Raw genomic sequence first — 11,336 nt, 5'->3', positions numbered from 1 at the left:
AACGAAAAATAGCTCAGCCTGCTGCAATGTCATGTCCACCCCGCATTGTCAGTGGGCCTAACTTGTTATCAATTACATGACTGTCAACAGATACGGCGCAATTGAATGTGATTGGCTCGGGATTTCCGACAAAACTTGCACCGGAGGTGCCTACAGCACTGATTCTGGACTTTGTACCGTCAGAAAGATGTAAGGTGATCCAGATCCCAGTTCTCGTGTTGCAACAATATTGGATGAATTCATTTGATGCATGTTTAAATTAATTTCGTCGTACTTCGCAACATATGACTATCAATTCAAGTAGAATCCTCCGGTGGCTCCCAGGCCATCTGCACCCATGGTCCCATTGCCCTTTCCGGCACGAAAATCACAGCTGGCTTAAACTTGGCCTCTGTTTGCTCCGGATCCAATTTCTTCGATACGTCTGTTTGCTGATTCCGGCAGACAATGATATTCAGACCAACTTTGTCTGGGGTATCGATAGGCTCCGCAAATACAGTTGCTCGGTCTCCCATGTTGGAACCCCACATAGACGATACATAACGCCTTCGCCCCTCAAATTTCTGCAGGTCCAATTCCACCAAACATAGCATGTACTCGTATGTAAGGCCGAGAACCTTCAAAATATTGTTTGATATGGTCATATGGTGGGCCTCAAATACAGGCCACTCTCCAAAGATTTGAATCGACCAATTGAAAGTACCTACATGACCCTCACAGGTGGACACGGACACCAGAACGCCTGTTGGTCGCTCTAGATAGTACAGACGTTCCTTCTCACTGCAGAAAGTCATTTCCATAGCAGGGTCTGCTTTATTAGCTGACACTCTCAACGAATGTGACATGGATGTGAGCCTTACCCAGTTCAGCGATGCTAGGAAGTGCCAATGCTTCGCGCTTCTTCGGGGCATTGAAAAGTCCCACAACTGGCGACGGTGATCGTGAACGTGCTGAGGATCGGAATGCCGTTGATAAGGCAATTATGTGGTTTATATCGTAGCGTACTCTTCGTTCCTCAAGGCCTGCAGTTGTAATTATGTGGACCTCGAAGGCCATGAGTTGACGTTTCTCGTCAAACCTTACAATGAAGTCATGATGTATGATCCTCTCGTCATTGGAGAGTGACCCGAGACGGTGGTTGAAATTTGCTAGATTCCCGGAGTTCAAGCATTTCAGTGAGATATGGCCATACACCATCCTTCTGTCATCCTTCGGGCCAGTACCCTCTTCGGACACATACACCGAAGGGCAAGCAACCAGTGATCCGTCCTCATTCGCAGTGAAGTGGGAGTAGAACTGCAATGTTGTTTTGTCTCCTAATTTCTTATCCGCGATATCGCGTACCAACTGATCTGACAGAGGGATGAAGTTCTCGAGTTTACGAGTAGACGTTTGACCCAATCCTAGAAGTCGCAAGGAATTGATGCTGGTATTTTGGCGATAGCACCTAGTCAAAGCCCCTAGCTCAACTGTTACAACTGTTCGTTGGAGAGATTGAATGAGCTCTAAGAGCCTTGTAACCGGAGAGATCTGGAAACTAAATTCGATTGGCTCTTTGTGCAAGGATGCAGAGCCAAACTTCGGTCGAGTGGTTCTGGAAAAGATTTAGCAGCTGTTGTTCCGAACGAATAGAATATCCTACCCTAATTGCAACGCAACTATCATATTCTTCTCTGCAACGGAATAGTCCGATATGAAAAAGTTGCGAAGCTTTCTATCGTCACTCTGTGGCTGGGCCTCCCAAACGATCGGCGTATTAGTGGCCTTGTTGCTTGCTTCTGAGGTGAACCTCCAGACTACGCTTTGATCTGTCAAACCGTACAGCTCTTCAGTTCCTCTTTGATATCTGACACTTAAGATCTTAGAGTCTTTGGGTGTTTTCAGGGTGGCTCTATGCAGGGAAGTATGGGTAGGGGACCGATGGGATTGTATGTTAAACATCAGAGCCGTGTACTGACTCACGTGCGATACTGGAAGTCCAAGTACGACTTTTCCGCTGCTGGATATGTGGATCTGTCCTCCAGAAGCGTAGTAACCTCGGATATATTGCCATTGCTCGTGTAATTCAGGTACCTTTCCTTGTTGCTCAAAGGAATGGATCTCGTCTATCTGGAAACGGTTGGACCGAGAAGTCACCAGAGCTAGGAATGCGACCTTATCAGAGTCTTCCCTTCGTTGAAGAAGAGCAATGGCCGACTTGCCATCGGGGGCAACACCAATAACTTCACAGAAAGTGTACGGCTCTTTGTTTGCCTCCAATATTTGTTCCGAATCCCGGCGATAAACAATGAGGTGCTGCCCGCCTTTAGATCCCCACGCATACTCCGCGTTAGAGCTGAAGGTTAGCCCAGAGACTGTAGTGTCAGTAAACAACGGAGGTGCATACGCCAAGTTCCCCGTTGTCACATTATAGAAGCCACCAGGAGTCGCCAGAATTTCAGAGTCTGCAGTGAAAGCAATTGAGTTCTTGGTTCTTTTAAAACCAGCAGCTCTCGTATAGTCGCAGCCATACGCACGGTCGGTCCACTCCCATTTCCTCCATACTGGTGATCTTGATTCATCCCAGCGGAGAGACCATGCGTAGGTTTTGATTTTCAGCGGCTCTGTGGCATCATCGTCCTGATACTCTGGCCATGATACGGCACAGTGCTGGTCGTTGGGTGCAACCGCTACAGAGCAACAAATTCCTTCTCGCCGACACAATGAAAGGGAATGACGTGCGTAACGCTTTTGCGTCTGCAGATTTTGGACGTTGACCTCCCATCGGATGCCAATGTTTTGAAGGTATCTATGCGGTGTTGAGATTGTAGACTCCCAGTCTATCATCGCGGATTCGGTCAGAAGAAATCTGTCTGACTTTGGAGCAACGCTTTGTCCAGATGCATCCGCACTTTCATGGACTACTGCTTCTCCAGCTCCATGTACAGCATAAAATGACTGTGGGATAATCAGAAATGATCTTTGTACACGGTCCTCATCGTACACAGCAGTACTGGGCAGCAGATCCCGGAGGAAATGGATCTCGGATGGATATTCTTGGAAGAGGCCTGACATCTCTAGGTTGATATCCCAGAGGTCCCGACCCCAATTAAAGATGAAAGCCTCTTCTTCACAGTCAGGCTCCTTGGAAACCCAACTAATCAGGATGTTGCTCACATCCTCAAGAGTTACGTTAGGAAACGTCCAATAAGAGAACACCAATTCGATGTACGAGCGACAATTTACTGAACCCAAAAATTCGGAAAGGGTGGTAAGTAAGTGGAAAGATTTGCGGGGACTCATTCCGACATGGGTGTGCCAATTCTGAGAGGCGTAAAGTAAGAACGGATACTCGGTCTTCAGATTATCAATATTATTCGTGGAAAAGCGCGCTTCGCCAGAGAGTGGCATAGAGAAGTCTGGTGACAGTAGATACTTCAGACTGACTAGAGCGATGCCTTCATGAACTGTAGCAATATCGAAGTTGAAGCTTTCATGATTACTTCCGTCATCCTGTGTCTGAGGCTTCAAGAGGTACCGCTTGATAGAAGAATGAGCCAATTGAACCTGGCCTTTATGCAGAACCACGAGGCAACTGCAGGCCTTTTCAATGGAGTATTTGATGTTTGCAAGCTCGTATCGCGCTTCGGGTTTTAGGATCTGCGTTTCCGATTGAAGCCCGATCTGCAACTCGTCGAGCGACAGTGGCCTAAGAGTACAGGCGAGCCAGCTGAACACCCTCATAGCGAAGTTCTTCCTCGAGGGTTCAATGCGATCCATGAACTGGGTGTAATACTCGGAAAGGGATTGAGGTATGTCCGTAAGGACCTGTCGCATTTGTTCCATTGTCTCCTTTGACTTAAGCTCCTGCAGCAAAAGCTTGGGCAGAAGAAACATGCCCTCGGACCTGGCCAGTAGAGTCTCCTTAAGTTCACGTATGAATGTAGAGTTTCCCTCAAACAAGGCTTGCAGCTCTTCACTTCGATCGACAGATAGAGATACGAAGATCTGGAGGTCGTTATCGAAGGGATCTCGTTGGAGGACGACATTATGGTGGCAAAATGAGAGTTTCGCCAAAACGTCTGCCCTTGTGCGGCTGGTCATAAAGGTTGCCACTGTGGTTGAGCCCGAAAGGGAGGCACTAAGCTTGGAAAAGGTTTCAGAGAGAACATCCTGTCCAAGAGTGTTCATCTCGTCCACTGCATCGACGACGATGTAGACCTTCTCGAACTCGTGAAGTAGTTGCAAGAATATTGACTTCAGGTGAGCCCAGGAAAGAACTTTCTTTTTGCCGGTCTTGCCCATTTCCACCGTTAAAAGATGGCTTAGATGTGGCTTGTAGTAGAGTAGCTGCACAATTGCGTTTCTGAAGAAGCTGTCCGCTGCTGACTTCCGTTCATTCTTGCTGTCGCAAAAGAAAACCAAAGTTGGTACGTTCGATCGTACTTGACGAAGCCACTTTCCGACAAAAGCTGCGAGAACAGTTTTGCCTGATCCAGGAATCCCATGCAAAAAGCAATGCTGTGTTTCTGGTGACGACAGCCAAACGGAGACGTCCTCATGGGTCTTTATCCAGTCGCATGTACCTGGAAATCTCAGGGAGCTATTCCGAACGAAGTCGGATTCTGAGTATTCTGAACTATCCTCGTCCGGGGCCCAAAGTTGCCAGAGTGTCTCATACTCGTCAATCGCATCGATCCACATAAGCAAATCCCTATTGCTCGCATGGCGTCCCTCAACGTTTGGTCCTACATGGCAGTCAGTATTGATAGACTTCGTGGTTGTTATTGAATGAAACCTTACGTCTGCTGGGAATTGTGGGAAGCTTGAGCATTTCAATACACCTGTTAAGGTCGTCTTGCTGCATCCCAAGATAATCGGCCGTTGCGGCATCTATCAGATCGACTACTGAGCTGGGGAATTCGTTTACCCCCACATCTTGTAGACCTTGCTCGACGTTGAATCTGAAGTACCGCCCCTGCTCGGCGAGAGGCTTATACTCGCTCAAGAAGAGTCTCGCGGCCTCTTCGGTATCTCTCGCAATGTCTACACAGGCACGATGCAGATCCCTCATACTCGACCCTAGGCCTTGTGTCCGTAATTTTCCGGCACCTAGACTCACTAAACATGCAATGGCATCTTCAGGGTACTCTTTCCGGACCTCTTCAACCGCAACCCAAATAGGGTTGTTATTCTTCACTGCTCCGTCGGCGAATACAGCGCCCAATCCCCCAATCGTTACTGGGTCGAAGAAAGGCGGCATGGCCATGGTTGCCGCGACTACTTCCCAAATCGTACATGGTAGTGGCGGCTCTCGATTTGATGGGTACGATCGAAAAATTGCTGATCCACGGTTTGCAGCTCGTGTGGCACAGACAAACCTAAGAGTGTATGAGCTCTGCGCTTTGCTGCGCGCCATTAAAAGTAAACTTACACTTTGCATCCTTCATCGAGTTGCTCGAATTGTGCGTCAACTTGATCTGGTCCGAGTTGGGTTTCAATTAACACTTTGACTTTTGACACCAGTGTCTGTGATGTGAACCAAGCTCTACATGATCCTTTGATGAAATTCTGTGGGTAGAAGTTCCTTAGCTTAACCGCTTCAGGCTCTTGAAATAGTTCTTTCATCAGATCACAGAAGAAGGTTATGCATTCATCAATATCCATGCGCAGACGGCCGAGTGCGACTGCCAGAATTCTATTCGATCTATCGTCAACCTTTACGGCATGCCGGAAGGGATGGAAGTAGCTTACCCTCCAGTACTGGTTCCGCATATAATATCAAAGTAATCACATGGCTTCACAAGAGGTTGGCCGGAGGAGCCAGGTCTTATACAATACATCAACCGCTTGAGTACAAGCAACTCAGAGAGACCACGAATACCACCTCCATCTAACCTCGAGAATTAGAAACATATCACACCCAGTAGGACAGAGGTTGCTCACCAAGACAAAGTACTCTCAAAGGGCGACATTGGGACTGCGACTGCGACTGCGATTGATCCATTGTGATTCCAGGATTCTCGCACCATCACCGTATACGGATAGCTGTTCACCAAGTTCGAGGAGGGGCATGCAGTGGAAATCGTACCATCTGGTGAGGCTCGAACTCTCTTCTAGGTGTGCGATCTAAGTCTATTTCCCAGAGGTCGGCGGGCATTGCTTCATCTGGCAAGCTCAGCCTTCCAGCCTAATCCTCCACCTCATTTGCGATTTATCATGGCGCAGGTCAATTGAAGCCACTACATGGGGGCCATGGAGCACAGCGATGAGAATCCCTTGTCATGATTGGTACCGGGCCGTATGTTGTGTAACAGACACTTTTGAACGCAGACAACTTGATTTTTCTTTCAGATAGCGTACCAAGCCCATTTACGGCTGTGCATTATCGTGCTGCCTAGTCGTGATGTGTTGATTGAGGGTGCCGGAATGATTGAGTGGACGGCAATGTCCGTCGTATCTCGCAAGGCTGCAGCCACGATCACACAATAGCACACGCATACGCATACCCATGATCAAACCCGTGAACTCTTAATCAAGCCATGTGCATCGGTCCAGACCTCTTTAGTGGCCATGGTCATGGTTATTATCAACCTCACTCTCACTCGGCTGAAACTGCCACGACTGCCCCTGCTCCCACTGACAGTGCGTCACTGCTCTCTCCACCACCCCGCCATCTGTGCCAAAATTATCTGTGGACATCGTAGCAAAGAGCCTCACCGGTGGTATCAACACTACCCGTCTTTTGCTCCATCAACTTCAAATCCAACGACCAACTCGACTCTAAATTTAACCACACCTCCGAATTCGACTTCAACTTCACATCTAAATTCAAACCCAACTTTGATTTCAAATATACACCCAGATCCAGATTTCGATACAATGGCTGACGAGGCAAGTTACCTCATCGTCCACCACCAATAGTAACCAGTTCCACTGACCAAATAATCTTTGCAATTAGGCTGTAGTCGTACCGACTCGACCTGTGTACGAATCCGATGGAGATTTGCGGACTCTACAGGCACGAATTCTCTCAGTGGTTCCCGTCGAGACATTGTCAGAAGCCGAACGCGGCCTATTCAAACAAGCCCAACCTACCGATCTTGTAGTGACGACCGATGAAACAATCTTCCATGCCCAGGGCGGTGGCCAGCCTAATGATGTCGGTGATATGATGATTCGAACCGATGATGGGAACATTTCCACCAGTGCTCCCCGCTTCCACGTCCAAGCTGTCCGTCGCAATGGCAAAGCGGTCATACTGCACCAAGGCACACTAAGCAATGCCGAATCAGAGGGCCATGGTGCCTTTTCTCCAGGTTCCATTGTTGAACAGACCATCGATGGAGAGAAACGCGAACTTCACTCCCGTATCCATACTGCTGGCCATCTTCTTGGCCTCGCTGTTCGCCAGCTGACAGACGAGATTCCAGATGTTAGCGAAACTAAGGCACAGCACTTCCCAGGTGCTGCCTTTGTCGAGTTTCGCGGCAAGATCGCCGGAACCTTCAAGGAAAAGATCCAAGCGGTGGTGGACGACCTTGTCAAGCAGGATCTGCCCGTTGCCATTTCTTGGATGAATATGCAGCAGCTAAAGGAGAAGGGCGTCCACGTTCCCGATGGCTTTGGAAAGACTCCTGCCGAAAATGGTACCAGGGTGGTGGAGATCGGTGACCTTGGAGGATATCCTTGCGGCGGCACGCACGTTCACAGCACAGCTGAACTGGTCAAAGTCGTGGTCCGAAAGATCGCTGCATCAAAGGGCAATACCAAGATCTCGTACGACGTAGAATGAGGCATTGAAGAACTACTAGCCCAGTGCAAAGATGTTAGATCTTGCATAACTTCGGGCGAATGCAATTATGACATGGTCAAAAAAGGCCCCAAAAACAAACAACAGGTAGAAATTAGAATATCTCGGTATGATTAACATCTATCATGATGCTCCATATCTTGCTAGTATGGCCGCACAAGCACCTAGATCGTCTGCAATGTCTGTGAGGTACTGCTGTGTAGCCGCATCCATACGATCGAAATGCGTCCATTCATCCAGCGCGATGCCCTGAAGGCCTTGCTCCACATTGAAACGGAAATACCGACCTTGCAGAGCCTTGTGGGCACTGCGGAACAACCGCGCTGTTTCCTCCGTCTCCGCAGCGATGGAAACGCAAGATTCCATGACTTCTTGCAGTCCTGTCCCCAGCTGCTTCGTTTCCGGTTTTCCAGTCCCAATGCTAACAATGCAGGCTATCTCCGCGTCTGGCCACTCGTTGCGAGCCTCCTCGTACAATACCCAAACAGGATTGTTATTTTTCATACCACCATCTGCGAAGACTGATCCAAGAGGCCCAATCGAGATAGGCTCAAAATATAGCGGAGCAGCCGAAGTTGCTCGGCCCGCCTCCCAGATCTTGCAAGGAATGTGAGGGACGAGTCGGGACTCGTAGGCTCGGAGGATCGCTGCACCTACGTTAGCAGATCGAGTGCAACACACGAACCTGTATCATGCAATGGACTGTTAGCTCAAACCATCGGGTGGAAATGGATGTCGTCTTACACTTTACATTTCGTGTCTTCGCTGAGGAATTCTTGTTCGGTCTCGGTCTTGCCCAGTTTATCACCAATCGTTCGCTGCAAGCACTCTTTGAGTCTGTCGGCACTGAACCAAGCCTTCTCTCGGTAGGCAGAAGTAAATCTTTGAAGTTTTGACCACAAGCTTGTTTGTCCTATCGCTTCCTTAGGAAAGATTTCTTTCGAAAGTTCGATGTATGCTGCGATGCACTCATCGACAGACATCTCCAGTCGGCCGAGCATAATCGCAATCAAACTAACTCAATGTCAGCCTCTATGGCCGTTGAACCTGATCGATGCCAATTTACCCTCCAGTGCTAGTCCCGCAGATTACATCGAAATAGTCACATGGCTTTGGCAGAGCTCGATCTTTTGTCTGTGGTTGAATTCGATGCATCAAGGTCTTCAATATGAGTAGCTCAGTGAGACCGCGTACTCCTCCACCGTCTACCAACTATCAGCATGATTGGGATGGACGATTCACAACACAAAGGGGCATCTCACCGAGTGAGAGTAGTCTCAACGGTCTAGAGTACGGAGGTAGATCCTTCTGCGAGGCCATGATGTTCACCAGATGTCAACGAGTAGGGATGAAGAAGAAGCTGAAGGTAATCTAGTACAACGAAACGATAAATGTCAAAACTTTGCTGGTACCAACATAAATTGCCCCGCCTTGCTTCCTTCCGAATTACCTCGATTAAAGTTGCTGCATATCGGACATGTTCCGGAGCAAGCCACGTCGGAGCTGACTTGCAGCTGAAAGGGTTGTCCTTCCAAAAGCTGTTTGGAGTAATAGAACTCTCGCAAGCTGCAAGAGAGACACGCAAGCTCCAGCCTAACACAACTCGCCGGAAATGGAAATGATTGTCGAACAGGACATTAATTTATTTCACCGGTGCCTATTTCATCGCCGTGGCAGCAGCGGCTTGAAACCCATTGACCGGCCATGGGCCTGACCATGCTGCGCAGCCCACCCGAAAGGAAGCGTCTTATCGTTGTACAGTGCTTGATGCATTGGCTGCAGCAAAATTAGCCTGGACCCTGTCGTTCGGCTCATGCAGATTGTATGGAATTCCTGCTCTTGAACAACCAAGGCAGCAACACGCGACACCTGTGCAAACGAGCGAAGGACTGGCACATGCGACCTGAATGATTCCAAGTATTCGCTGCGGCTGAAAAGCTCCTCGGCGACATCTTTCATGTCGAGGAACCACTTCATGCCCAGCCCCAGGTCGTCGCAGAACTGCTGCAGCGCGCCGACGTCGAAGCTGTCCAACGACGACGAAGCGGCCAGAAATTGCAATAATAGAATAGCAGTCACCCGGTTGTTACCGTCAATGACAACCTTGAACATTTTCCCCTCATGTTTCAGCGGAGCGACATATGCAATTGTGATTGGTGCGATGTCGCATAGGCGTTCTGGGGTGCTGTTCGAAACCATCTCCATCGCGATTTCTAGTACACGCTTTGGTACAGAGAATTCCGCGCGAGGAAGCTTGCGCAGTGATACGTAGACGTATGGTAGCACTTGATGATTTGTGAAGTGGATGTATGATACCTTCTTCAGCTTCTCAATCGCTAGGAATGATGACTCGGCTGCGCATTGTGCAGCGACCAGCTTCCATGTTTCGGTACTTAGGATTTTGTCCGGAATTGTGTTGTGAACGTCCTGTATCAACCGCTGAAAAAGAGCGATTCGAGGCTGAAATGAGACGTTCAGACCTCCGATAGAGTCTTTCAGGAAGGAATAGATTTGCAGAAATTGGTCGATGTTCTGCACTTCCGAGGAAGTGAGCGCTTCTGCAATCTCTGCTAGAGCTCGCTCCCACAGTTGGAGTTGAAGATCCACACTCTTATCGTTGGTGACATACCCAACGGGAACCGTTACGAAAGATTCTTTGGTGTTGGGTTCTCTTTCGTCGGAATGTTGGCTTAGCATGGCATTGTGAGCCTCCATCATGGCCTGCTTGGATTCGTTCTGGATATCGCCAACTATCTCTAACCACTTCTTGAGAATGGAAGTCTCTGAAAGTAATAGCTTCAGCGTAGTCTCGCATGCAAGCGGCGGGCCTCTTTCCGGATAGCGGGTGAGAGTGAACCTGAGTCGCGAAGCCTCTAGTTCCATGTTGCCAAACTCTTTCCAATCGCTCTCGGTGAAGAATTGGACTTGAGTATGTTCTGCCGTAGGGAACAGTAGATAGGGCGGATCATCTTGATCGGTTATGACTATGTTCATCACTCGTCGAAGTGAAAGCTGATACACATCTTCGAAAGTCGGCGAAGTAATGTCTAACTTCGGCCTACGTGGGGATGGGGACTTTATCGGACTGTCGCTCTTGGGATCAAGCCTAAGATGAATTAATATACAATTTTGAATGTGAATTATGTGGATGTTGAACGTACGAGTTGACGATCATGGTGACACGATCAAGGCCGAAATCTACGTCTCGAAAAACAATCAGCCTCGTGGTAATAGCAAGTACTTTGTAGCAAGAGACAAGAAGCCTTGTATATAAATTCAAAGGATTAGTCTACAGGGCCTTGTAGTCTCATTGGACCCCGCTCCCCGGCCCATGGCGATAAGCCTGCTACCGGTTTGGGTATGAAATACAATTTGATAGGATAGTGCTTGTCAAACTGCTGGTAAGCTGCCACACTGCTGAGATTACCGAACTCCACTCCACGGCGAGGTCCCTGTCATGATCGAACCGTGAATTTCCCGAGCCGCTGCGGCTAATCGACGTTCGATGGATGTAGAAGTAGATGTGCAGGTGGAGGGAACTTCT

At 48.7% G+C, this 11,336-nt stretch overlaps 4 protein-coding genes across 4 annotated transcripts; 1 reads left to right on the top strand and 3 right to left on the bottom strand.

The window, feature by feature from the left end:
* Positions 1 to 296: 296 nt before the first annotated feature.
* BU24DRAFT_491285 (uncharacterized protein) lies at positions 297 to 6,370 on the bottom strand (the record flags this gene model as incomplete). The annotated part of the gene is made up of 7 exons (XM_033533780.1): positions 5,926 to 6,370; positions 5,734 to 5,872; positions 5,414 to 5,677; positions 4,783 to 5,360; positions 1,643 to 4,727; positions 861 to 1,594; positions 297 to 808 (listed from the first exon to the last, which is right to left on the bottom strand). Exons 1-7 carry the CDS (start codon positions 5,984 to 5,986, stop codon positions 297 to 299), a joined length of 5,373 nt encoding a protein of 1,790 aa, XP_033386640.1. The 5' UTR covers positions 5,987 to 6,370.
* A 415-nt stretch (positions 6,371 to 6,785) lies between these two features.
* BU24DRAFT_491284 (alanyl-tRNA synthetase) lies at positions 6,786 to 7,774 on the top strand (the record flags this gene model as incomplete). Its single annotated transcript, XM_033533779.1, has 2 exons — positions 6,786 to 6,877; positions 6,948 to 7,774. The coding sequence occupies exons 1-2, from the start codon at positions 6,862 to 6,864 to the stop codon at positions 7,772 to 7,774; spliced, it is 843 nt and encodes a 280-aa protein (XP_033386639.1). The 5' UTR covers positions 6,786 to 6,861.
* A 70-nt stretch (positions 7,775 to 7,844) lies between these two features.
* BU24DRAFT_168107 (FabD/lysophospholipase-like protein) lies at positions 7,845 to 9,283 on the bottom strand. Its single transcript, XM_033521466.1, has 4 exons — positions 9,055 to 9,283; positions 8,859 to 8,997; positions 8,544 to 8,806; positions 7,845 to 8,439 (listed from the first exon to the last, which is right to left on the bottom strand). The coding sequence occupies exons 1-4, from the start codon at positions 9,110 to 9,112 to the stop codon at positions 7,916 to 7,918; spliced, it is 984 nt and encodes a 327-aa protein (XP_033386638.1). The 5' UTR covers positions 9,113 to 9,283; the 3' UTR covers positions 7,845 to 7,915.
* BU24DRAFT_491282 (uncharacterized protein) lies at positions 9,138 to 11,013 on the bottom strand. The gene is made up of 2 exons (XM_033533778.1): positions 10,954 to 11,013; positions 9,138 to 10,898 (listed from the first exon to the last, which is right to left on the bottom strand). Exons 1-2 carry the CDS (start codon positions 10,965 to 10,967, stop codon positions 9,455 to 9,457), a joined length of 1,458 nt encoding a protein of 485 aa, XP_033386637.1. The 5' UTR covers positions 10,968 to 11,013; the 3' UTR covers positions 9,138 to 9,454.
* Between the last annotated feature and the right edge of the window lie 323 nt (positions 11,014 to 11,336).

The sequence above is a fragment of the Aaosphaeria arxii genome (assembly GCF_010015735.1).
Source record: "Aaosphaeria arxii CBS 175.79 unplaced genomic scaffold BU24scaffold_3, whole genome shotgun sequence".
Lineage (NCBI taxonomy): Eukaryota > Fungi > Ascomycota > Dothideomycetes > Pleosporales > Aaosphaeria > Aaosphaeria arxii.
Note: the sequence above shows the minus strand (reverse complement) of the source record. Positions and strands in the feature narration are given on the sequence as shown.

Bases quoted from the DNA above. Each gene is read 5' to 3' on its own strand.
- BU24DRAFT_168107 (XM_033521466.1), bottom strand. From the start codon at position 9,112: ATGGCCTCGCAGAAGGATCTACCTCCGTACTCTAGACCGTTGAGACTA. The intron at 8,998-9,054 runs GTGAGATGCCCC...GATAGTTGGTAG, and splicing joins GTTGAGACTACTCTCACTCG to ACGGTGGAGGAGTACGCGGT. The intron at 8,440-8,543 runs GTAAAGTGTAAG...ACGTAGGTGCAG, and splicing joins CCTCAGCGAAGACACGAAAT to CGATCCTCCGAGCCTACGAG.